Source organism: Thunnus thynnus, chromosome 11 (genome assembly GCF_963924715.1).
Source record: "Thunnus thynnus chromosome 11, fThuThy2.1, whole genome shotgun sequence".
In the NCBI taxonomy this organism is placed as follows: Eukaryota; Metazoa; Chordata; class Actinopteri; order Scombriformes; family Scombridae; genus Thunnus; species Thunnus thynnus.
In genome coordinates this window covers 9,312,523-9,338,767 of record NC_089527.1, presented here as the reverse complement: position 1 = coordinate 9,338,767, position 26,245 = coordinate 9,312,523, and the positions used below count along the sequence as shown (strand labels likewise).

The following is a 26,245-nucleotide window of genomic DNA, read 5'->3' as shown; positions in this document are numbered from 1 at the left end:
TGCTGATGTTTAGCTGATAAAATCATTTTCACCATCTTAATTTAGCGTGTTAGCATGCTTATTAGCATTTAACACAAAGTACAGCTGAGACTGATGTGGATGTGGGTCATTTTGCAGGTATTTGGTCATAAATAAAAGTATAAAACAAATTAAAATTGTGACTTGACGATGGCACTACAGGGAAAATTAAGGGATCGCTAAAGTTATTATACTTTATCCTGAGGCAGGATCAGGCATGAATGTCTGTACCAAATGTCATGGCAATCCATCCAGTTGGCCTTTTTCACAGTAGACATCTTGTCTTGGAACGGTAGGTAAAGCACAGGTGTGACTAATAACATTAACAGTGCCCCTGTTCCCTTTAAATGTCCCAGTGAGCCACACAAGAGAGCCAGAGGACACAATGCAAGACCCTTGAAACTGGCTGACATAAAAAGGAACGCATTTGTCGTTAAGTTTATTCATTTCACTTGTGCTTTTCGCACTGTGACACGTCAAAATGTCTTCTGTGAAAAAGGTCTGTAGTTTTCACTCAAAACCACAAATGTCAACCTCATGGTGGCACTACAGGAAAAGTCAGGAAATCATCAGAAATCAGAATGATTCATTTATTGATGTCTGTGCAAAGTTTCATGGTAATCCATTCAGTAGTTATTGAGATATTTCAGTCTGGACCAGAGTAGTGGACTGATCGACCAACATAACCAACAACCAGAGGCGTACTGCTACAGTAAAAAATGGACTCCTGCTCCTCTAATTTCTGCAGGTTTCTGCTGGTTGTGAGCAACTGCTGAACTTAGATTCATACTGTATACAGTGTCATTGACCAGCAGTCAAGTCCTCCTGGGCAGAAGTAATTCATTTATGACAGCAACCATGACTTTGCATAAATAAATCTCTGTAATTGTCTTGTTGTTTGCTTGCTGAGGTCCAAGGCTGCTCAGCTACAGTCCAAAAAAAAAAAAGTTTCATTGTTTGCAAGATTTGCTGTCTTTCAAAAAGAGCATAGCAGATATGTTAAGTGGGATTTATTATGGCTCGAGAATGTTTTGGGATCAAGTGAGGAATTGCCGTTTGACATTGCAATTTTTCATTTAAATGAGATATGAACAATACTGTGTTGTCCTCAGCCCGGCCATATTGTCTCTGTCTGAGATGATTTCAATGTACTGCACATAGTCACTAAACACTATGTTTAATCATACAGTATTGTACTGTAGTTGTGGTTTTGTAGGTTTGTTTTTGTATAATGTTTTTTTTTTAATGGGTACTTCTGTATAAATGCAAAAATGTGACAAAAAATGTAACCTGAACCTAACAAAAGCTCACAGGTCACTGTGGTCCGGCTGGTTTTTGGTTATAAATGTCTTCCCTGCCCTTCTGTGTTTTCAGGATTGGTATGATCAGGGTACACCTGCTGTATTCTGGGTATCAGGATTCTTCTTCACCCAGGCCTTCCTCACAGGCAGTCAGCAGAACTATGCCAGGAAACACACCGTCCCTATTGACCTGCTCGGCTTCGACTTCGAGGTCCTGGATGAAAAACAATACAAACGGCCTCCAGAAGACGGTAGGGTACTAATGAGTGAGAGGAGGAGGAGGAGGAGGAGACAGGGGTCAGGTAGGGTTGTTTTAGCGTAGAAGGGAGGATGGTCACTTGATAGCAAAAACAGGATGTTGTTAAAAAGATTAGAATAGCTTTATTCAGCAAACCGTCCTCCAGATTAACGAAGTTACAGACGGAGGATAGAGCGTACTTGAAAGAGGAATGAGTCAGAAAAAGATTTAAAAAAAACAGACACATGGATGAAAAGTGAGGGAGAGGAGGATTGAGGTTTCAAAGCAGGAACTGAAATAAGAGTAACATAAGCAGTGGGTGGAGGAAAAGAAACAAACAGATGAAAACTGACATTAGGCTGACTGAATATAAGAGGCAAAGTGTAAAGTGGGAAAGTACGGAAAAGAAAAGCCTCCCTGCCTCGCGCCTACATGCAGGCCTGCGTCAGCCCCTTGCTGTGCCTCCAGCTCTCTCTCACATAAAGCTTCACCCTCAATCAGCCCCCAGCTGGGGCCCCATCACGCTAACGCAGCCTATACTGCCAAGCTGCAGATTTGACAGTGTGTTTGTGCATTTGGGTGTGTGATACTGACAGAATGCCAACAGTCAGTTATCTCTAAATCTCATCCCTTTTTCCACCCCATTAAAAGAGCTCACATTCTTTATGAAAAGAGCAAAGACGTTAGCGCAGAGGTCAGTTCAGCTTGATTCCTGAACTTTTTATGGTCGCTGGAACGGTAAACAGTCTGCGTGCGTTGTAGTCACAGCATTTCTCTAAGGTAGTGGATGATTTTAATACAAATAGTAACATTCCTCCTCTTTTGTGTCCCCTGAATTATGTGTGTGTGTGTGTTTGTGTTCGACACTCAGGTGTGTACATTCGGGGTCTGTTCCTTGATGGCGCCCGCTGGGACAGAAAGACCAAACTTCTTGCAGAGTCTTACCCCAAAGTGCTACATGACACCATGCCTGTGGTGAGTGGCACACAAAGCACACAGATACTGTACACACACTGTTGATATAGATTAAAATAATACATTTAATAACTCCCTTTTGTTTGACTTCGTTCATTCACATAGTGTTTCTGTAAGTTGCAGAAACGTGCATCAATCTCATCCACGTTTCCTACATTCACAAGCCATGCAGGAAGATGACGTCAACAGCCTTGATCCCATCTGATTGGTCGATGAGCCTTTTTCACAGTAGACCTGTTATATAATAGGAGCAGCACATCACATTAATGATGGCTCCATTGCACTCAGGTGTCCCAGAGTCTTATTGAACCATGACAGTGCTCCAGTGAGCCAGCATGCACCAATACCAGGACCTTGAATCCGACGCCTCTAATTTGAATTCAGCCATCATTAATTTTATCATTTGCACGTTTTTCCTACTGTCACATGTTTTCTGTGAGAGGCCTGTTGTTTCTCCACTTTGACTGAACAAAAACAGACTTACTTAAAGCGGCTATAATCTATATTTTTTATAATAATAATGTATCAAATGACAATGTGTAAGACTCTGCAGCTCCCGTTCTCAGCACCAAACAGCAAACAGACACAGTTAGCGACTAGCTGGTGAACATAGTGGAGAATTTTTTAGCTAAAGAGCCAGATATTTCCATCAGGAGTTGATAGAGAGCAAAAACAGAGCAAAGTGAATATTGGATATACATTCGCTAGGTGGATAGAAACAAGACTCCAAATGAATAATAATGTTGCTCCATAAATTCTTGATGTGTAAATAAGCAACTATTTGCTCAGAAGTTTAACATATCAACTTAAAGGTAAAGTCAGCAATCCTAATCCAGTATACTTTTTGTCAAATTCAGCGAATATCTCCTCATGGTCCACTTGCTGTCTGTTCTGTGTGTGCTGAAACTAAATCCGGTGTTCATACACAGCACTGGCTCTGTAAACAGGCATGTAAACACAGTGGATCAGAGCGAGCCACACAATACTACTCCGGCCAATCAGCAGCAGGGGGCATTCATGCTCGTACACAGGACAGGGGGAGGTCATCAGAGCAGCTGTCTGTGTGAGGACATGACAGTCTCCCGTCTCCAGCACCCGTTGACTTGTGAGGGAGATCTGGTGAACTGGAGAGAGAGAGAGGCCGTGGCCAATTCACACAGAAAGTGTTTTCTCACAAAAACAGATACGCTTCCATTTTATTAAACGTATCAATCCACACTGAATCTGAGACAGTTTCACAGAGACCCCCCGCGTTCTTTTACGCTCTGAGTCTGTTTCTCTCTCATTTAGTGAAGCGTAATCTGAGCAGGCAGCTGTTTAAATCACACAAATATCCCGCTGTATATGTGTTTTCAACTTATTAACCGTATCAATGCATCATTAAATACAAACACCGATGATTTCTTTCTTCTTTCCCTTGGAGCCGACGTGTAAACTGTAAAGTATTTTGTCGCCTGGTGAAGGCAGTTTGTCCGGCCGCTGTCCTCTCAGCTCTCCAGGAGCTGCAGGGGACAGACGGCTGCTTCTGTTGGACAGAGACGCTAAACGCAGGTAGAGTGAGAAGCGAGGAGGCCACAGAGAGGTGGAGAGTGTGGTTAGACTGTTGTGCTCACAAGAGATTTTTTTTTTTTTCCCAATTGTGATAAAGTGTGAGAGGAACAAAAGTGACTACAGCTGACGCATCGCTCTGGATTCCACCATATTTGTCTTTTGGTTGTTGCCTTGGCAATTCAGTTCATTTTTAACTGCAGTTTTCAACACAGTCTATTTTTTAACTGAGAGTAGAAATACGTAGAGAAAAATATGTTGGTTTACACTTGCATTGTTCGGGTTTGACACTTCAGTGGGGGTAACTGTTAAGCTGTAGAGTAAGAGCACTTGGTAGTTTATGAAAAACACTGCAAGCAACCAGGGAAAAAAATGTTGTTGCATAACATATTCTTACATAAAGTCTGAAGGGAGGTTTATTGATTCTGCTCTTGTGAATCTCTACGGGTGTCAAAACAGAGTGAAGATAATATCTTTTCACGTATCAGATTATGAAAATGGGGCAGTTTCTATCCTTATTCGGCTTGTAAACTCCTGTGAGGCGGCTGTTGTTTTTAAAAAATCAGAGACCAATATCTCCGAGTCTCAGAGGAAAAAGGGGAACGACAACCAAAATACTGTAGCTGTAGCTCTACCCAGGAGGATGTTCACAGCTCCTTGTTCTCTGGACTCAATACAGAGCAGCAGTTTCAGCACTTTTTTAACATTATGCCCATAGGACGTGTGGCTCCTTTGCTCCCTTATTCTTTTATTAATTAACAGCGCTTGATATGGTATATGAAAGTAGAGTGGCAGTGATGAGAGTGCCAGCAGCAGTAGCTAGGACTGATCAAGTCCCCCCCCCCCCTCTGTTCTCTCTTCTTCACAATGCATTCAGTGATGATGAATAATGCAAGACAGGCTTTTTTAATATTCAGACATTTCAGGGCAAGTTATTAACAGAATCAGTTTTTGACAAGAGCGGAACTTAATTAAAAATGTGTTTATTATTTGTGGGAGAAAAAAAAAACAACAGAGGCTGCTGTGGCTGGCTTTGAAATGCAAATCTTCACAGAGGCGCCCGTTATGGAACGAGATGAGTACTTTTCTGGCTGCAACTCAACAAACTGTTTTTGTTTTTTTTCAAGAGATGTTTTTTTGAGTGGCCCAGTTTATCCCTTTTGCATAACCACGACTTCTTAATAGCCCAAAGGGACTACTCATTGTTAATGCTATTGTTTTATAAGTTTATGTCCCCAAAGTTCCAATTTGTAAGTTAATGTTTGAATAACAAATCGAGATCCAGGTTAGTTTTCACTGTTATACATTTGAACTAAGCTCTTAATCTGGTCTTTCCCTTTTAAAACAATCACACCCATCGTCAAGCATTCGTCATGTAATCTGTTGTTTGTTACTCATCAGCAGAGGTGTACTAAATTCAACTTGCCAGTTTAATTATTTTACCAGTCACATGTTTTTAATGGAAAACATTGTCTAAATGATTGTGACTATTTGCGTAAGTGGCTAATCAAGTAAGAGAAGGCGAAACTGGCAGCCGCAGCTTAAATGTTTAAGTCATTTGACCCCGTCTCCGTCTCCTTGTTCCTCCTTTTCTGTCAGATGTGGTTGAAGCCGGTCAAGCGGCAGGACATCCCCCAGAGGATGTGTTACCTATCACCCGTCTACAAGACCAGCGAGCGGCGAGGCACCCTGTCCACCACCGGCCACTCCACCAACTATGTCATCGCCATGACGCTCAACTCCAACGTGCCTGCTGAGCACTGGATCAGGCGAGGGGTGGCACTGCTCTGCCAGCTCAGCTCCTAGTCTGGTTTTCCTGCTTGTTTTCACACACATACACTGACATGCAATTAAAAAAAAAAGAATGAAAAGCCACAGTTTCTCTTGGCTTTTTATGCAGTACATTGTATCTACATGAATAAAACAATGAACAAATATTAATAATTAAGCTACAATTACTGCCAGTTGTTTTTAATGTAGAGAAGATACTCTCATCACAGTCTGGTTAGAGACTTTAGTTGTATGTCGGATGATAGTATCCCAACATATATGATAGATAGCCCAACATTACAGCAGCCACATTACTGGTCATTTATTTTACCATGTTATACCTCGCTATAGACCAGCTTGATTGCTGACTACAGAAATACATTCAGACCCTGCTGACAGCCTCCGTTATGTACAGCTACAGATCCATGACAGATCTTACAGTAACCCAGCTCCACCTTGTATGCATCGTTTACTCAGCCTTCACATTTGTTTAAGAAGCAACTTTGCTAAAGCTGCTGATCTGGGAAACAGGAGACGAGTGGTGCAGAGCAGAGAGAGTGTTACTGATAGATGCGTTATGCTGCTGTGGTTCTGCTGCCAAACATTTGTCTCTAACATTTTGCGAAAACCATCACAAATCAGGAGTCAGGGATCTTTTCAGCATTTATTTTCCTTTCATGATGGGGAGAATGCACAGACAGGCAAACAGCAAGGATGTTGCATTTTGCATTTTAGATCCAGATTACTAAACAAATATACATAAAACAAAGCAAAAAAAATGAGAACAATCATGGACCTTCATTTTACCGACAATTTTTGCGATGCAGTGAAGAAACATGTTATCTGGGGAGGTGTCTTAAATGTCACAAAGTCTGGATGCAGTTTAGATTTAACTTGTACATGTTATCAAAATAGAAATGGACAGAATAAATGTATGGTTATATTTTAAAGACAGCAAATGATGACAGAGAATGAAAATAAATCAAGGAAGTATTTGCACTGCCATTACAGACAGTACAAACGTGATGGACTCCTAAAATAAATCATGTATAAGAGAGATAACTGATGCAGCAGATAAGTTTTACTCCTGCACATCATCTGCATAATTTGAAACCTGCCTCATTTGCATTTAGCTAACAAAAAAAGTCTTGTAACACTAGTTACACCAGGCCCCAAAGAACATGATCTTCACAAACAGTTAATTTAAAAAGTAACAAAGGTTGTCAATATTTTAACTTTGCAGTACAAAGAATGAAAACAATTTTACACTCAACACAATGTCTGTACCATTTCACTCATGCTTCATGCATGATTTAGTCAGATCATTTACACGAGTTCAATGTGACTGACAATGATTTACAGCCAGTTAAGACATAGACAATGGATGTCACACAGTGACAGGATAAATGAAGTCACACACGTACCTGTGTGCTCTAGCAGCTGAAACTAGGCTAGCTAGCTTAGCATGTGAGCGGCAGAACAGCCAATGGAATGTCGGGGCAGGGGGAAGAGGCCATGTCAAGCACCAGCCACTGAAAATCCACACAGTTGGCTCAGTCAGCAAAGTGACTATAATGTACATTCCCCGGAAAAATATATCAGTTTAACCCGAGTTTGATAACTTGAGTTAAACATCCATTACAAGTGCAAGGAATGCTGACACAGATTATCGTTCTGCTGTGATAAAAGAGAACTTCCTTTTGCTTGGTCTGTCTCCGATTGTCAGGATCAACAAGTTAACTGATTCTTCAATGGAAGTATCTCCAAAAACTATTTAGCAGGAACAAAAATTTGCTTTTAGCTGCTCAACTACTGACACCATAAAGATCTCATGTATTTACAGTACATAAGAAAATTTGAATTAGTGTGACTCAACTGTTTATTCTCCTATTGTAATTAAATGTTCACTGCCGGGTGGTCCAGCTGGACAAATCACCTTTTAGGAACTCAAAGAGACACACTAAACAAATCTAGTAAACTACAACACTTGATGAAGACAACAATAACTAGTTTTTTCTGAATTCACATTTTGAAGCTGCTGATTCATGTAGAGAAAGATAAAATGGAAAGGCCTAACAAGGATATGTGTCATTTGGCTACAGATTGTCAAACCTTTTTTTAAAAAAAAAAATTGGTCACTTGTGGCATCTAGATTCTTAACAAAAACACTGATTAGTCTTAAATGCTAATTTATCAAGGCTTTGGCAGCTGTGTTAGCTATCTCTATGAACTACAAAGGTTTAATAATCCCAAAGATCAAAATATAACTGAAGTAATGCAGCAAAAAAAAACAAATAAATAAAAATAACACTGAGCCACTTAGACAATCTCCTACATACGGTTCAGGGGAACACTTTTCTACTTTGACACTGCAGCTTAATAGCTGTTAACACATTTTGCAGGTGAGCTAAATAAAAAAAAAAAAAAAAAAAAAAAAAAGGTTTATTCCAGATGCAGTAGCTTGCTAAACTGAGCTCTCAGTCTCTTTTAGGACACTGTGACGGTATGCGGTGCGGCTGTGGTGTTGCTCCAGTGGCCAGGACATGGCACAGAGACACGAGATGTTTGATACACAGCATGATGACATCAAAAGTTGATGATGGATGGCGGGTGGAACACACCACAGATGTACTAGGCATGGATGATGGGACACAGCACAGGGTGGATAAGAGACGAGGAAGTAGGGGGGTACGACAACAACACACTAACAACAGGTGATGATGGATAGGCGAGGAGCTGCTGGGCCGTGACAGCTGCATCTCTGCAGGAATGCGTCCTGCGACACCTTACTATCTAGCAGCTCCTCTCAGATGGAGTTTACCGGTACAGAGCAGAGGAGGTGTTTTTCTGGTTGGAGTGTAGCCTCGCTCTTCTTTCATTCAGCCTCTCTGCTTTTGGCAGAGGAGAGTTGATGGAGGAGCAAAGTGTAAACATCACTAGCAAAGTCAGGAGATATGCATAAGCTAATGCTGCATGTTTGGAATGGAGGCACAGGCCATGAATGAGACTCACATTGCATGCAAGACTGGGCCGTTACATCGCAAACAAAGCATGTTAAGGCCAAGAAGAACATCATTGATACATCCAGCTCTACCCTCCCTCACCCCCTCGCGCCCCATCTACTCCTCCAGCTAAAAGCCAAAATCGAAAACGATGCGGTCTTCAAAGATGGCGATGAGCAGCATGATGCCGAACCCGGTCAGCATGCCCAAGTTCTGCAGGATAAAGTGTCCCAGCTGGCAGCGCTTGTGTTCCTCGCTGTCGCCGTGAAGCATCTCTGGCAGCTACGAAAGAGAGACAAAGTAACCAGTTGGGATCAGAAACAGACTTCTGGAGATTAGCGTTGCAGATGAGAAGGCAGAAAGAAGAGTGAGAGAGGAGACGGTGAAAGTTAAGCTGATGTTGAAGCGGGACAATTATCACTCTGGGGCTGTCAAGTGCAGTGTGCCAGCTTACCATATCCACCAGGGCCACATAAAGGAACATGCCAGCTGTGATGGCAAAGATCCAGTTGGTGACATTGTGTGTGTATTGGCCCACAGCTGTGCCAATCAGCATGCCAACGTAGGCCATGAGGGCGGACAGCAGATTGTAGACAATGGCCTGCTTCACTGACATCCCCGCTTTCAGCAGCACAGCAAAGTCACCTGTCAGCCGGAGAGAGACACACACTCATTTAAGCATCATTAAAGCAATTCCAATCTTATTCCAACAGGCAGATCCCAGCTGGCAAAATCCACAATTTCTGTGTGCATATTGTTTTGTTTTTTTTACTTTTTCACCCTTTTCTGACTCACGTGATGAGGTGAACTTGTTCAAAAGCAGACTCCACATCTGCCACCGCTATCTGTCTTCAAGTAGGTAAAAAAAAAAAAAAAAAAACAGACCAGGAGCTGCTCTCTCTAAGAAATATGTCTTTAACTCCCTTCTGATACACTTATGATTACATATGCATGCCGTAGCCTCTCTACCCTCTTCAATCATTGCTGGGCCAAATGCGGGAAGAGGCCCAAGTCTCAGCGGAAACGCCCTGGATTTGGAGAGAGAGATGAATACTGAGAAGGGGGTGGCCTACATTTCCTCCACCGTGTAACAAGCGGCCTCTTTTCCTTGCTAATTACCACAATGAATATATTACCACTCTGCTCTCATCCATCAATCAAAGCCAGAGAAAGAAGAGAAGGGGAGGGGGGGGGGTTTCAAGAGAGGAGGAAGAGAGACAGTCAGCGTACACTTCAATGGCCTTTTTTTTCCACTTCACCTTACTCTGGCGTTTCATGCCTCCTTGGTTCCAAACCATCAGACACTCAGACACGCCTGCCACCACCTCATCTACCGCAATTAACACACCCCTCACTGCCAATTAGCTTCTCTCTGGGTGGTTAAAGAACCCTCATAATCATCATCTTTGCCATCCAGCTGCCAGCCGGGGACTGCTTTTGTGTTTAGGAGGAGCTGAGAGGTGCACTTGTCAAACTGCTGGGTTTGTCTGACAAGCGGCCCTACAGGGGTGAAGGCAGTGCTCCTGGAGAGCGGGCGCTGAATCAACAGGAAATGTGAAATTACACGGGGAGAAAAGAGACAGAGCTCACAAATCTTCACATGCAGGACTCGTGTTGCAGTTAACCATCTGGAAACGTGAGTAAAAATAGCAAAAAAAAAAATGTTGCATCAGAATCGAAGCTCTTTGCTGAAACATCACGAACGAAGGCAAAAAAAAACTTCACATTTTCTGGCACGTCCGAACGGCTAAATCACGTCACGAACTTTAAAGCTAGTTTTTTTGCAGCGTTAACGTAAACCGCCTCCCTCCCATCCCCCTTCCCTCACATAGACATGCTTTTAACAGAAGCCTGTTTCCTGTTCTAAGCTCCAACACAACAACAACAACAACAACAACAACAACAGTAGGATAGGATGCTGCTGTTCAACACAAGGGCAGACAAATGTAGGCTATTATTCACCGGCTTACACTCTGCAGTAATTGACACTACTCTATTCATCAACCACACAAACGAGGCATGAAAACTGCTCCGCGACGAGACACATCATTAGTACTGATCTGGTGTGGATGGCCCCGTTGCTCTGTTTCACCCCGTTCTCGCCACCTTTTTCCTCTAGCTGTAAACAGGCGGAGGAGAGGACTCGCAACAAAAAATGTTCACCGTTGCTGAATCGAAAAGAGGGGGTCTTCCTCGGAGAAAACAGATCGAATGCAAATGAACGCACCGGCAGCTGTACTGTCTCGGAGTCTCACTGTATTGAACAATGAGTGCCAGGCGCAGTACATCATCTGCACTGACAGACACTTTGACAAGCCATTTCGCTGCTGTCAGACAAAAGCCATTAATCTGGAAAAAGTACATTTTTTTCTGGAGTAAAGAGAAGAAGGATGATTATTGACAGCAGTGGGTTTTTAACAGGTTTCGAGGCGCCGAGGGGTCATGAGACTCACTTGGATTTAAAGTTTCAGTTCAAATAAGAAAGTGCTGCTTTCCATGAGGCGGTGATTGAGACGCAGATTATCTCGATGTGAACTACAAGGAAAAGCCCTTCACAGAACAGCTTTGTTCTACTCGTTGAGTGAGTGAAGTGTGGTGCGAGTCACTGGTGCGTAAGGAGTGAATTACTTGCTTTGTTTTTTATGCTTTTTCTTAATGAACTGCACTTACTTACCAAGTTCATGAGGTAATTCATGGCAGAAAACAGCCACTGATGTACTGATGCCTCCTGTGAGGTTTGCACTGAATGCGGCGCCTGTAGGGACAACACAAAGTCAGGAAAGCCTAGAAACACAACTTTATGGTTAATGTTTTTGAAACATAATGTTTGCAGAACCCACAGAATCTAATGTGGTAACCATAGTAACCATTAACCAATCATAACCTCGGAACTGAACGTATATTCTCCGAGGTCTCTGAGATGTTTCAGATGCTCTGCTGAGTTTTTTCACATCTGCTCCTTTTTTTTTTTTTTTTTTATTGCAGGCACACTTGTTTGTATGAGCAATTTATAATCATTTTAATTACTTTTTTTAAATACCTGTTTGAAAAAGGATTTGGGTATAAATTTGAGCACAATAAATAAATAAAATGCTGCTACCTCTTATGCCAAAATTTTAGTAAATTCTTTAAAATTCATATACATTCAAGTTGATGCAAAGCTGACCAGTAAATAAAGTAATCAGCCAAATAATATTGATTTTCATTTTTACCAATGGCCAGCCCATCACTGAAGTTATGCATGCCATCACCCATGATGACCATCCAGGCGATGCTGGCGATACCAGCGTCCTTCATCTCCTGGTCTGAGTGGCAGTTCCCACCGTGAGAGTGACCGTGCCCATGACCGTGACTGTGCTGCTTGACCTTGCGTCCGTTCTCCTTGGTGGGCGACGGGTGGTCGTGTTGGGGGTTTGCGGTTGTCAGCGGGGTCTTGTTGGTGGGAGAGTCGCGTGTCTGAAGCTCTGAGAGCTGTGTGTCGTTGTGACCGTTGTCACAGGAGATGGCGGTGCTGTCAGGGTCTGGAGGAAAATAGGAGATGTTACAGAGACGCACGGAGGCCGAGGTTGACCAAGTGCTGTTAAGACCGCACGACTCAACTCTTCTTACCTTCACTGAGTGGCTTCAGGTGCAGCCACTCCGCATCTGAGCGACGATTCAACTTGTGATCTGACAACTTCCTGCCGATCTTGCCCTCCTCGCTCACCTTCTTCATGCCCTGTGAGCAGAAATGCAACTGTATGCTTTATCCTTTGACCTTTACAATCGTCAAGAACCAAACCGTAGCTGACACAACAAACTGTTACGAGGACGTCATCGTTTATATGTAGGTTATGTTTATCTTACCCTTTGGTCTTTGTAGTGTTTAAACATGCCGATACAGTGCTCAATGATGAAGAGGAAGTAAATGCCGACCAGCGCTGTTAGTCCCTTCCACACTCCATCGAAAGCTGTTAGCAGATCGCCGTCATGGCTCGTCCCAACCTGGCTGTGGTCGTGCTGCCCTTGAGACTGTCGACAGGCGGAGGAACAGAAGTGAAGGGTGGGAGTGAGTGATTGAGGATCTCACATAGTTTATCAGGACTTGGATCAAACCCCTTATGCCTCTTATTGTTGGGAGACAGAATAGGTAAGTAGGTCAGCAGGTACTTTATTAATCCCCGGGGAGGAAATTTCTTTGTTACAGCAGCGATAGCAATACACAGGATAGAATAACACAACAGGAATAAAACTTTAAATAAGGGTGGGGATCAGAATGATAAAAATAAATATATAAGAATACTGAATAGCATGAGCAGAGGATGTTCGCTGAAATGCACAGAGACTGAGATGAACTTGATATTTAAGAGGGACTTGGATAGAGACGGCAGATGCTCATGCTAACCCCAAACTACCAGCTTCAACAGGACCAGCTAACAGCTGCACTTTGACATTAACATTAAAACTCTCTAAGCTACTTTGGGTGTAAATCAAATTTACTGGTGGAGGTGAAATATAGAAAGATTCCCTTGGCGGTTATTTAGTTTGGCAGGTTAAATTGTTTTGGGCTGATTGTGATAATTTTGGTTACTTTTTGTTCAATAGCACAAACAGCCTCTCATCTCATCAGAGTAGATTGAGATTGACGGTGCACTGAGTTCAGTAGGCTCAGGTCGACTCGTAACTGATGACCGTTAAAACCAAATGTAATTTCAGTTTATTACAGCTAAGTTGGAACTTTTCTCCTTTTCCAATTATTATTCTGTCAGAGTTCTGTGATAAAAACACTTGTAGCTAAACATCTGTTCACATGAGTAAAAACATTTAACCTTTAATGTGACTTTAAAAGATTTTTAGTTTATTTTATGATTTCTATTATACATTTTTCATTGTGGTGTTTAGTTTTCCAAATTATACTGATAAAACAGAAGAGCTTATACATACAGCGTATATAGAGTATGCATACATTCATATATTTGCTTTATATGCTTCCTATATGAAGCATTATGCCTGAATTAGTAACACTGTTGATTATTGTTCAACTTTGAAACATTATCTACATAGAAATAACTGAAGCTTATGAAATTTTGGAGCACAAAATTTCATCCTGTTTTAATTCTCCAGTTCCAAGAAACCAATTTCATATCGTAACACAGAGGAGACCCATCTCAGCTGCACCGCGAAAGGTTTTTAACTCGGCTGAACACAAGTCATGTCGTGGCCATCTGTGTTGTACTCACATGAGGCAGCAGGTGAAGGAGAGCGTCGCCACTGAGCGTGCCCACTGCCAAGGCCACCAGGAAGGTGAGCAGGAACTTGAAGCAGGATTGCTTGAGGATGGGCACGAGAACAACACCCAGCAGAGACAGCAGGCTGATGATGGTGATGGACACGAAGCCCCAGATCCAGACCCACGCTGGAGAGAGAAAAACAAGGACAGGAAAACAGACGAAAGATGAGTATTATTTACTTTAGGAGTGCTTGTTTGCTTCATCACGAGATGCAGAATAACTTTTCAGCTGTGAAGGTCAATGAGAAAAGAAAAACAAAACAATCCCTGTGTGTTTGTTTCAAATGCTGCCATGATTTTAGCCAGTAAACTCCATTCTTTGGACTGAACAGCCACAGTTTTATCATCACTCGGCTGCTTGCTGAAGGTATTATTCACATCCTGTTCAGATGTGGAGGAGACTATCTATCCTTCAGAGGGTTTTTCAATCCAGGCGTCCTTGTGATGGCGCAGTGCCTAAAGCAAGAAACGTGAAGCGACATTTCAGCAGAATTCTACTCGCCTCATTTTTCGTTTAAGGCTGCAGACAGGAAGACAGGAAACGCAAGAGAGAAAGTCAGAAAAGGTACACCATCATTTAAACTGTCAGTTCACCTGTCAGCCCGTGACACGTTTCAAAACTGAGCAAAACCAAGTGAGAAAAAGTTTATGACTCTTTGGTCACAGAGGACAAGATGTTTAATGTAGTATGAAATTCAATGTCACGCCAAAGCTGGTGATGTGTTTGCCAAACCGACGCCGGGTCCTTCACTGCTGACATTCAGTTATAGGACATCTATTGACTAAAACACAATGTGCATGTGATGCACATCTTACAGCCTATTGACTTCAGGGAGCAACATTTGAGTGCGTCACAACAAACTCAACTATTGCTGTTTGAATAAAATACTGAGTGATACAGCAAATACTTTTTTTTAAAGCTTATGTAAACTAAAGGACCAAAGCTTGACACCAAGCCAGAGGGGTAAAATGACTAATAACAGTAAAATCACACTGGTGGCCACACTTCCTCTCCTCATCTAATCGGCCCCAGGTGGTGAATCTTGTGAGGAGATGATCTGAAACATGTCTTACGCCTGACAAAGTGGCCTTTAGAGAGACTGAATCAAGCTGTTACTGTCCCATTACCCAGCTGTAGGATTAAGAAACATTACAAAAAAAAACCCGTCCCTCCCCAGGCAGCGGTCGCTCCACTCAGAAAACATGAGGCAGGAGCTCCTCCTCAGGGGAAATATTTTAACAGAAGAGGCCGGCCCCGATGCTTAAGTGCTGATTACACAGCCACTTGTCATTAGCTTTTGGGAAGCTTGCGATCCAGGCCCCGACTTTCATTACTGGTTAACACGTGTCCTCTAAAACCACGACGCAAATGGGAGGCATTTGGTGTTTTGATGATGGTGGTGGAGAGCACTGACTAACATGCTGATCCAAAAATCACGTCAGTCCATTCGTTCATTCAGGCTTTTCCTTTTATTTCATCACCTGCCTGTGTCGCGTTTATTTGGTGGAGCATCTGGCGCTTTGAAAGATTCTTTTTGGAGGTCCGTGACAAACTTCTAGACTGTGTCTTCAGTGAAGTCAGAGCACAGGACACAACGCGCTCATTCAAAAAAGGACCCTGAACTATTTCTATTTCAATTTTAAATGCACAATATTGTCAAGTTTAACACTGCTGCCAGCCATTATTTCCAACGGAGAGAGTCTGCTGTGCTCTCTCTGGCAGCTGCGATGAGCACTACGCTGATTTTCCGGCAGCTTGTGCAGCCAAAGTTCAACTAAACTGACCCCAAATACGCTGACCTCTACAGCACGTATCAAGTGGGATTCAAGGATTGACAGACGGCTGAAGTTATGACGGCGTTCATGTTTCTGTAAAGACAGATGGTGTAAAAGTTGATTTTAGGCATCTCTGAACTCCCTGAGTTGTATAACTCTACTCTTCCATCCTACCAGGACTCGAGTGAAAAAAATAAATATCTGAAATATTAGAAAGGATGCAATGCTCTCTATGTAAATGCAGCACACAGTCGTGGATTGTGTTTCTGACCCTAAATTGTCTGAAAATCATGTCAGATGATGCAAAAAAAAATGTTATTCTGAAGTCTTCACAAAGCACTTTAACACAAAAATGAAAAAAAAAATCTGAGTTAGAAATATACCGGGATCGTTTATCTCAAGTCGAGTTGTATTTTTTAGATTATATTTGTAGGACTGTCTGACATTTAATCTTGTTTTGTGTGTATTTATTTTGTGCATTACAACAATAGTTTGTGAATGTTTTAATGCACCCTGCAGATTTGTTGCGAGTGGGAGGCAGAGTCGGAGTATTTATTCCTTCTACATAAAACCTCCTGATGGGCACTGGTGACTCCCAAGTGTGGATCCAGGATCTGTGTCTCCGCTACATCCACCGACATTCAAATCATTTCTTCTGAGTGACGATAATAGAGTAGTTGTATTTTAGAGATATTTTTTCTTTTTTTTATGTTAAACCATCATTTGCTGATACATATGTGTAGCCTGTTTTTTTCCCATAAAAGCGAAGGAAAGCTCTCCACTTCACAGAGCCGAACACACCCATCAGTCTCTTCTAAAGCCGAGGCCGTTTATGGACTTGGTGTATTTTGAAGCGAGCCTCGTCGTTAGGAAGGACGGACTGGACAGGCTGAATTCATTTCCTCATCATAGTTGAAAATGTCTTTAATAACACTCACTTTCTCGTTTTATTGTCAGCACCGTTTTCAATGTGCCTTACAAAAGTAAAAGGCGCCACAGTCGACTGCTTTCTTATTTGTCGCATCAGGCGGAACACCGTGTAACCCTGAGAGGCAAATGTCTATCAGCCAGACAGTACATCACCGCAGGTCCTTCACACTCGCGCAGCTCATATACTTCTCTATCTCATTACCCCTATGCAATCGTGATTTTGTGTGTGTGTGTGTGTGTGTGTAGACGTGGAGGTGTAGAGGGGGGTCGCAGAGGGGTGATAGAAGGCGATCGTAAGGGAACAGTAGAGAGGAGAAAGAAACCCACTGGCCTGTGTCTTCTCTCCAATTACGCATCTCCTGTGAGCCATGGCTCAGAAAAAATGGCCCAAGGTGTTGCTTAGGCTCTCCTAATCTCCTAAATGCATGAAAAGAGAAGGGAGTGGGGGACCAGAGAGAAACCAACTACAAATTTTCTGAGCTCTCCCACAGATGCCGGCAGGAGGTAAATGAGAGGTAGCTCCGCGGCATGTGGTGATGCGTCTTGGTGCACCGTTGCAGAGAGTCTAGCCGCCTCTAGTTTCCCCACTAATGAGGAGCCATTCTTGCCCTTTTGACTTGTTCATGCTGTCTTCCTCGTTGTCATTACCATTTTTATGACTGTTTTCAGTGGCGGCGCGCTAGCTGCCCGAGGCACATGTGATACAGGTGTCTGCAGAGGGGAGTGTGTGTTTAATAATTAAAGATTTCAGAGGGCGCACAGCTAGGAACGTCCTCCAATCTCGTGGTTGAACTCGCCTGCAGGTTTGACAGTGATACACCGTCTTAAGTGCAAAACTGTAACACTTCTGCAGCAAAAATTGTTGGGGTTTTTTATCATATAAAACAAGTCTTTCTAGCTCTAATAAAAATTAATTCTAGTTGAGACATTTTATAAGCCCGTACACTCTCTGTTATCCATTGTTTATAATAATACCTCCTCAACTTCTTGCCTAATTTGCACAACACAAATGCAAAGTAAAATCCAATAACACTGCAGGTATAATGTCTATTCCTACAGATCTATATGCTCGACACACTAATATACACATAAAAGGCCCCAAAAACATTTGCAGCCTTTTCTACATTTTGTTGTTTTTGTGTGCAGAAACTGTGAATACTGGTCCTGCTTTGATTTGTTGCAAGCTTTTATGGCTTTATGAGTTTTATGAGTTTTATTTCACGACCTGTAACTCATTAACTTTAAACACTATGATTTTATAATTTGCATTCTCATAAACCGAAAAACACTGAAGTCCCAGAGCAGGGCTTAACACTGACCTTCATTCTTTATAGCTTTATAGCCTCTGGGTTTGTGTTTTTTTTTTTAAGCACTATAAATGTAACATACATGAGATGGGGTCACAAAAAGGCAAAAAAAAGTCATTTTTGCAATTTCAAAAGGGTCAGCGGACCAGGAAGACTGCTGCCATGACAACTGGATTTCTTTTATAATAATAGCAGAGCACATATTGTCATGGACACGACGTACCCGACACAAATCATCAGATAGGTGTGCAGGGACTGATCCTCATCCAGAGCGTCTGTCACATGAAGTACTGAGGAAAAGGTGAACATGCCACCTATTCATTCAAACATTAACTTTCCCTTGTAAATGTACCAAACAACGCACAAAGTGGGGCAGAGGCAAGTCGACTGTTGATGTTTGCACATTGTATCCAGTTCTCTTAATAAACTCACTGTCTATCAACTCCTCCTGATGGCCATTAAGCTTTGCATATGCTCACTGAGGCTTGTGACAGACTGTAAGAATTAATTAGTAAATGATTATGCTAAATACTGGCTGGATCCACAAACTCATCTAAAAATCATCTACTCATTATTTGGCTGATACAACAGCTAGCACTTCCTAAAGTTTGGAGGCTGTAGAGGTTTTAACTGTTAAAGAGGTCGTTTACAGTCCTGGCCCTCTCAACCGAGAGTCATTCTAGTTATTTTTATCTTAGCCATGCACACCTACAGCTGCAGATGAGATTCAGCATGAATGCTTTTAACTACAGTTCACCTGAGTTACAGATGTGGGCTCTGCTCCTGCAGAGCTGCAAAGTGGCCACAGTAGAGGACTGCGTACATTTAGCAGTTTCCAGAAGCGTCCAACTATGAACACAAAGTACGACTTTCTGAAAAATTGCACGTGGGTTCTGAGAAACTTTTCTCAAGATAAATAAAGGTGAAAAAAATTGTACTGAGATAACGTGGTTGCACACTTAGCAAAGTCTTATCAAGATCAAAGGGCATGCTCAGCAACAAACAGGAAAAACACCTTTCTCATTTAGAGACTGTGCAATAGTCTTTGTCAATGAGAACTAATATTTGAATGGAAAAGTTAAGAGGTCTGCTGTCTCACATTCAGAGCTGTCAGACATTATGTTTTCTTCATCTGTAAATAAAAGTTAATTAAGTCTCGGCAGGGTGGAAATACAAGAAGCCTGAGATTAGTCTGCAACCGTCTATTGGAGTTTCAGATGCACAATCAAATTACTTAAAAGGAACTGGGCCTGATTTTCAATATCCTGTTTTTTAAAACTAATGTCAGCGTTCAAATTATGCTCTGGGGAGTGTTTACTGTTGCTCAGGATAGCAGAAAATGAGAAAAAAGAAGTCATCCTCGCCCACTGCCCTATTGATGTACTGAAAATGAGAAAAGATTCAGCAAACAATAGTGGGAAAACCTTGGGGACTATGGTTACATTTCCTGGTTCACTTCAGTATTTATCAGGAGAAAATATGTCTTGATTAGGTCAAATAAACATCCTATTATTCAGGTTTCTGCCACCAGAGAGAGGAGCTCCAGGTTTCTGTGGTTTCCCGCTAATGAAGATGAAGGTTTCCTCTGGCCGACGGCACCAGATAAAGACGATAACTTACAGTTGACTTTTTTGTACTTTGAGACCAAATTCTTATCACTATACATGTTGCCCTTACACTAGTTTTACTGTTAGTTCATCCATTATTTCAGTGTTTTAATAATATCCATCTATAATAATATCTCAATGTTTTATTTCTTTCTTCCACCTTCTATCTTCATTTTATATTCAACTTTTTATGTACCCAGTGGTAGTAGGGTTTCTATCTTTGGCTTGATCTGCTGCTCTTTTTATTTTCTTATATAGCTTTATTTAAATACTCTATTTTTCTTCATTATTTTTGATATTATATATTTTTTCTTTATTGCCTTTTATGTCCTTGACTATTTATCGTTGCTGCTCATCGACATCAGTATATTCTTGTGACCTGTGTGTTAAGCCAAATGTCCTTTGGGATACTAATAAAAATTGAAGTAGGAAATCCGTGCGTGAAAATCTTAAATCTCCTGCGGATCATGGTTGTTCATCAGTGACAGGGTTTTCTCTGCCAGTCTAAACCTATGACAGCCCGGCTACATGTTTCCTCTACAGTGAAAAAGCGGAGCGGACGAGGTGCTGCTCAGGTGACCCGAGAGAACGTTTGTCGTCAACACGCTGTCAATGCAAAAATCAAACCTTCTTTTGTCAGTTTTATACAGTACACTGGTTAGGTCAAGAGCTTACTGCACAGGGAAAACCTCAAACCCCTGACATGTATAATGAGGATAAGCATTGACTTTTCCTTCCCTTCATAATCTCACTGTAAAACAGAGGGATGAGAATACCCCAAACGACAACCTAAGAGCTTTTTTTTATGTGTCTCTTGGCTGTAGCCGTATTCTAATGTGTAAACCCCGAGTGAGTTCTGAAGGGCTTTTAGCACCGTTGAGGTTGACACCTTCTGAAATTATTGTTGTGTTGTTGTTGTCTCTTTTAGTCGAAATGGATCGGATCAATAAGATACTTGGCTCTTACCGGAATTGACGGGCTCCAAGGCTTCCTGCTCTACGTTCCTCTGATGGCGGATGCAGACGCGAGTATCAATCTGGTAGAGCAGAGCCGGACACAGATAGGTGAACTGGCTGGGGGAGATGAGCGATTCGGGACTCAGGCCGTAGTAGTTGAGGAGCTGAGTCAGGTTCAAACACTGAGAGGAGAGGGAGACAGTACAGTTTGAGGGAAAGAAACCACTGACTGTGTAATACATGAAGTAATAAAACAAAATTGCTACGTGGTGTTTCATGCTAAATTTATCTTTTGAACAACAAATGTTCAATCCCTCTAAACTTGAAAAGTGGCTGTAAAAGCAAAGATTCCTTAGGTCTAAGTCTCAGTGGTCAATTTTATTTTCCCCCATGAAAACCTAGACAGACATACAGTATTCCACACAGCAGATTTATTACAGCCATGTTTCAAACCTACATAGGGTAAATGCTTCATTTGATCATTTTAAATGTTTAAGGATTTTCTATATACGTAGCCAAAGATGTTTTTGTTTAAAAAAAACAACAAAATCATTTTAAGGGATGTGTCATAAGTGATCAAAAATACTCAGAGACTAAATTCTCAGATGTTCCTGAAACCCAATTGATTAAAAAGAACAGAGTAGTAGTAACAAGAAGGACTCTGTATTTCAATCCCAGAATTCTTTGTACAGTGAAACAAACTTCTTTAACAAAAACTGGTCAGAGTAAACGGAAAAAAGTTAGCATGAAAGAAAGAAAATCAAATACTGAAGTATGAAATCTGACTAAACTACGGAACTAACTTTAGTCTTTGTATTACTGCTAAGGTCATAAACAGGACACCAAAACAGAGAACGGGGACATTTCTATGAATTTGTTTATAACTGAAGTCCTACCTCCTCGTGCTGATGGGACAATCCCCCTGAATGACCAGACAGGTAGAGAGCTGGTGGGGTCGGGGTAACAGGCTCCACTGGTGCTTCTCTCTTATCTTTATGAGAATGGCTTTGACCGTTTCCGTGACCATTTGTTTTGTTTCTTCCCCGCTGTCTTTTGCCCCCCCCTGGGTTTCTTGTCCTCTTGGTCCGGCTTTCTGTCGGGGCAGGAGAAGACTGCGTCTGCTGAGGGACCTGGGACGGCTCCAGCTGGGCGGAGGGCGGCTGTTGCTGGTTGATGGGAGGAACGTCTGTGCTGGTCTGCGTTTGATTGACACGATCGTTTTCATGATCACTGTGGTCGTGATCACTGTGGTTGTGGTCACTGTGGTCGTGATCACTGTGGTTGTGGTTGCTATGGTCGTGGTCACTGTGGTCGTGATCACTGTGGTCGTGGTCACTATGGTCGTGGTCACTGTGGTCGTGATCACTGTGGTCGTGGTCACTGTGGTCGTGGTCACTGTGGTCGTGGTCACTGTGGTCGTGATCACTATGGTCGTGGTCACTGTGGTCGTGGTCACTATGGTCGTGGTCACTGTGGTCGTGGTCACTATGGTCGTGATCACTATGGTCGTGGTCACTGTGGTCGTGATCACTATGGCCATGGTCACTATGGTCGTGATCACTATGGTCATGGTCGTGATCACTATGGCCATGGTCACTGTGGTCGTGATCACTATGGTCATGTTCGTGGTCACTGTGGTCATGATCACTATGGCCGTGGTCACTGTGGTCGTGATCACTGTGGCCGTGGTCACTGTGGTCGTGATCACTATGGTCGTGATCACTGTGGCCGTGGTCACTGTGGTCGTGATCACTATGGTCGTGTTCGTGATCACTGTGGTCGTGATCACTGTGGCCGTGGTCACTGTGAGGTTGAGAAGACAGGTCCTTGTGGATAGCTTGCACCTGGACCTGCTCACGTTTGTGCTCATCTTTGTCATGTGTGTGATCATGACCATGTGTGTCCTGCACATGTCCATCTGCATGTTTACGGCCACTGTCTTCCATCTTGGTGTGATCATGATTATGTCCTGCACGCGAGCTGGCCTTGTGGTGTTTATGACCACGCCCGTGGCTGTGACCCTCACCCTGGTCGTCATTGGTGGATGAATGTGAGTGAAGCCCCTCCTGCACATCCAGGAGGTCAAGGTGGGCTACATGGTCATGGCCCAGATCTTCATGTTCCACATCCACTACTTTGACTTCACCCAGACCCAAGCTAAACAGCAGACTCTGAAATCCCTGGAAATCCAGCCGGTCCTTCTGGCCGTAACGCCTGAACAGCTGCTGGATGTAGAAGCGTTGCTCCTCCTCTAGAGCGTCCCCTTCGGGACTCTTGGACTCAGGGGACAGAGTGGCTCCTCTCATGTACGGAGCCTCAGAAATCTGGAGGTCACTGTGGGCGTTTTTATGGTCGGCATGGTGATGTTCATTGTGTGGATGGTGCCCTTCTCCGTGGCAGTGGTTGCACTGGTGGAAGAGGAAGGTGAGCACACACAGGAAACAGAACTTGGTGTGCACGTGGACTCGCATTGTCCTCTAACTTCTGGTCCCCTGCCAAAACAGAAAAGTAATTATGAATCCAAAATGATTTTTTTAATTGTTTCCAGGGTCAGAATTTGTTTTGTTTTGTTTTGACAAAGTGATAATTAAATGTGGAGAAATTTGTTTCCGTGGTAATGAACAAAGATTCTCTATTCAACTAGACATCAGCTGTTATTCTTACATTATTATAACAAACTTATTCTGTGGTATTAAAATTTGTCAGTCAGAAATAAACAATTATAAAATAGATGAAGCAACCAAGTAAACTGTTTTGACAGATTTGTTTTTACTGCCAAGTTTATGTTCCTGACTAGTGTTACACAGACGCAGATTGCTTTGTTGACCTCAGATTCAAAATGCACGAATTTTGAAATCTCAAGTGTTTTGCACATCAGAGTTTTGTACGTGGCATTAGTGATGCAGTCAGGAAGGCAGGAAACTCATAAAGCTAACTAAGGAGTTCAAAGTTATTTTCTAGCAGCTACAACTTGCTCCACATCTTATCATCCAGTTTTGAAACCACGAAGGCAAAAATGGTGCCCGAGAAGCAACATAAATGGATGTATGTTAGCGTTAGAAGGCTGATTTAATTCGGTAAAAGTGATTTTGTCCACATCAGCAGAATATTGAAAGTTGAGCTGGGCTACACTGTTCATCTCAATATTCATATTGATATATCATGCAATGGCAAATGTGTGCAAAAATCACCAACAATAATCATATTAATGTGCCTGTTTATGCATTACATCAGCAAAAACTCTTCATGTGTCAAACAAAAACTTAAAATAAGTTTAGTTTTTAATTACTTGGACAGCAGAATTTTTGCAACCTCATAACACAGTGATCAAATCATCACAATGAGATTGCACTTTAATTTAAGGAACTAGAATGCTGAATAATGGATCAAAGTAGAAAGGACACAGTTGTTGGATGTAACAGTATATCCTCACATGATCACTTCTAAAATTAGTCCTAGTTATGAGGAATACATAATGTTTTTCTGTATGGAGTCCAAAACTCAAAATTATCATGGGTAAAAGAACAGAGGTAAAGTAGCTTTTATGTGGACGCATAGGTGGGAGCACTGTGTAAACAAATGTTATGAACAGGAACCACTGGTATCTTATTGGCTCTAAAAAGCCTCATCAGAGCGACAGGGTCAGCGGTAGTTCACATATAATTATAAAGAAACACAGAGAGAATTGGGATAATAAGCCTGCACATCGCACATAAATACAACGTTCAAACTGCATAAACTGCTACCTTAAGCTTACAATAACAGATCTAATAACTGAGAAAGGGGGGGGGCTTACTGGAGCACAATAAACTCTCTTCAGAGAAAACAAATTGCTTGCCCCCCCCACCCTCACCCCTCCCACCTCACCCTCCACCCCACAACTCCAAAAAGCCTGAAGCAGCAATATCATTCCAGTCAAATGATCCTCACAAGATCTGTTGTGAAACCTGTGGGTGGTTGATGCATAAGGGGAGGGGGCGGAGAGGAGTAAAGAGAGGTTAGATGAGGAATACTGCAGGGTGATGGTAAGATGGCACACAGCAGAGACCAGACACACACATGTGAACAGGCCTTTGGCAGTCAGCTTGTTAGCAAAGTTTCTACTAGATTTACAGCATGTACGTCACCAGGGATATAGATCTGTGTTGTGCGGACCGCAGATACTGGACTGAAGGTTAAAGACAAAGAGGGAGATAGATCCCCCTCGCAGTTGTTAAAGGCGAGTATCAACAAACTGCACGTACTGTAGGTTTGTGGAAGCAGCAACAGCACAAAAGAGCACATTATAGGTGCATTGATTTCTTTCTGGAAACCTAAAAGAAGCAATCATTTGTACGACAAAACTCAAGAGGATCTCAAACTTACTCAAACAAGATTACTCAGATGTTATCACACAACAGACCACACTGGTGATAAACTTACAATGAGCTGTTCTCACTCTATTTACAGTTCAGCAGAAAACACTTCCATCTAATATCTACCAAACCAAAACATTTCAATCCCCGACACTCGTATCAATCCTGCTAAAATATTTGACAGAGAAACTTCTGTGATTCAGTTTGCTAAAACAAAGCCATTGTTTATTCTTCAAAGCCTTGACAAAGCCTTGATCATTGTGCAGACGACATCAACTTAGCTTATCAGCTAATGACTATTAGCTCGTTATGGACTTCCTCCTCCATATCCAAGATCAAGAGCTTGTGTAAGTAGTGTTTATTATCAACACTTTAAAAGTAATAGGTTAAGTACAAAAAGTAAAAAATGCAGATTATTTAAAAAAAAAATTATTTTTTTTTTTAAAAATTACACATTTTTTGTGTGGAAAAAAACAGCCACAAACAACTTCTTCACTTTGATAACGACTCATCCAGATTATAAACCACGAACTTCATGTAGCCTTAAACAGTAGCAAACGTTTCACATTTGAAACTGCATAAAGAAACTGAAAGCCAGGCTACTTACCGCTGCACGCCCTTCAACGAGTAGTGTGTGTGTGTGAAATTAAGTTTGGTTAAGGAGCAGTGTATGATGGTGTCCTGATTCAAGGCTGCAGACACATTAAGTGTGGTTACAAACCTACTTCACGGCTGTCGGCAAAACAGTGTTTATAAACATGAGACGGCAGTGACCTATGAACCTCACAGCAGATAGGATGAGGCAAAAGCAGGGCCTATTTTTAAGAGCACACCCTCTCTCCACCAACAGAGCCTGCTGTGTTTTCCTGATTAGAGTCTTTGTTTGTGTTTGAAGGAAACAAGAGAATCTTTATTTAGTAAGTTACACAAACCCAAATCTAAAAAGTAAGCAGTACAGATTAATTTTTGAGTGCACATAAAAAGAAATTCTCTCAACTTTTTTTGTGCATACATTCACAGCAATATAATAAATGACACTACATTGCACGGCCAAATGTTTGTCTCCATGAAAAGGTGTAATAATGCAGGGAACAGCACATTACATGAACTCATTTCCCTGAGTCGTCATGATGTAAGACAAGCAAATAATCCCATCATTATACTGTAAAACACACACCGAGTTGGTTACTCAC

The 26,245-nt window shown here is 42.1% G+C and overlaps 2 protein-coding genes across 7 annotated transcripts in view; one reads left to right on the top strand and one right to left on the bottom strand.

Annotated features, from left to right (window-relative positions):
- Positions 1–6,028, top strand: part of dnah7 (dynein, axonemal, heavy chain 7) — an 84,731-nt gene extending 78,703 nt beyond the window's left edge. Inside the window, exons 64-66 of the mRNA XM_067603086.1 lie at positions 1,393–1,570; positions 2,429–2,532; positions 5,680–6,028. Of these exons, the coding sequence (XP_067459187.1) occupies positions 1,393–1,570; positions 2,429–2,532; positions 5,680–5,886 (489 nt within the window). The 3' untranslated portion in view covers positions 5,887–6,028. The remainder of the gene's footprint in view (positions 1–1,392; positions 1,571–2,428; positions 2,533–5,679) is intronic.
- Positions 6,029–6,501: 473 nt separating this feature from the next.
- The window catches only part of slc39a10 (solute carrier family 39 member 10), a 35,040-nt gene continuing 15,296 nt past the window's right edge, over positions 6,502–26,245 (bottom strand). For 5 of the 6 annotated variants that reach the window (XM_067603087.1, XM_067603088.1, XM_067603090.1 and 2 more), the window contains 9 exons: positions 21,594–23,189; positions 20,708–20,879; positions 14,072–14,247; positions 12,699–12,863; positions 12,462–12,570; positions 12,065–12,373; positions 11,527–11,607; positions 9,307–9,497; positions 6,502–9,134 (listed from right to left, as the gene is read on the bottom strand). In XM_067603087.1, coding sequence (XP_067459188.1) covers positions 8,982–9,134; positions 9,307–9,497; positions 11,527–11,607; positions 12,065–12,373; positions 12,462–12,570; positions 12,699–12,863; positions 14,072–14,247; positions 20,708–20,879; positions 21,594–23,168 — 2,931 coding nt within the window. In that variant the 5' untranslated portion in view covers positions 23,169–23,189 and the 3' untranslated portion in view covers positions 6,502–8,981. Of the gene's footprint in view, positions 9,135–9,306; positions 9,498–11,526; positions 11,608–12,064; positions 12,374–12,461; positions 12,571–12,698; positions 12,864–14,071; positions 14,248–20,707; positions 20,880–21,593; positions 23,190–25,659; positions 26,200–26,245 lie in introns of those variants that run through there. The other variant, XM_067603093.1, reaches the window with a different exon arrangement.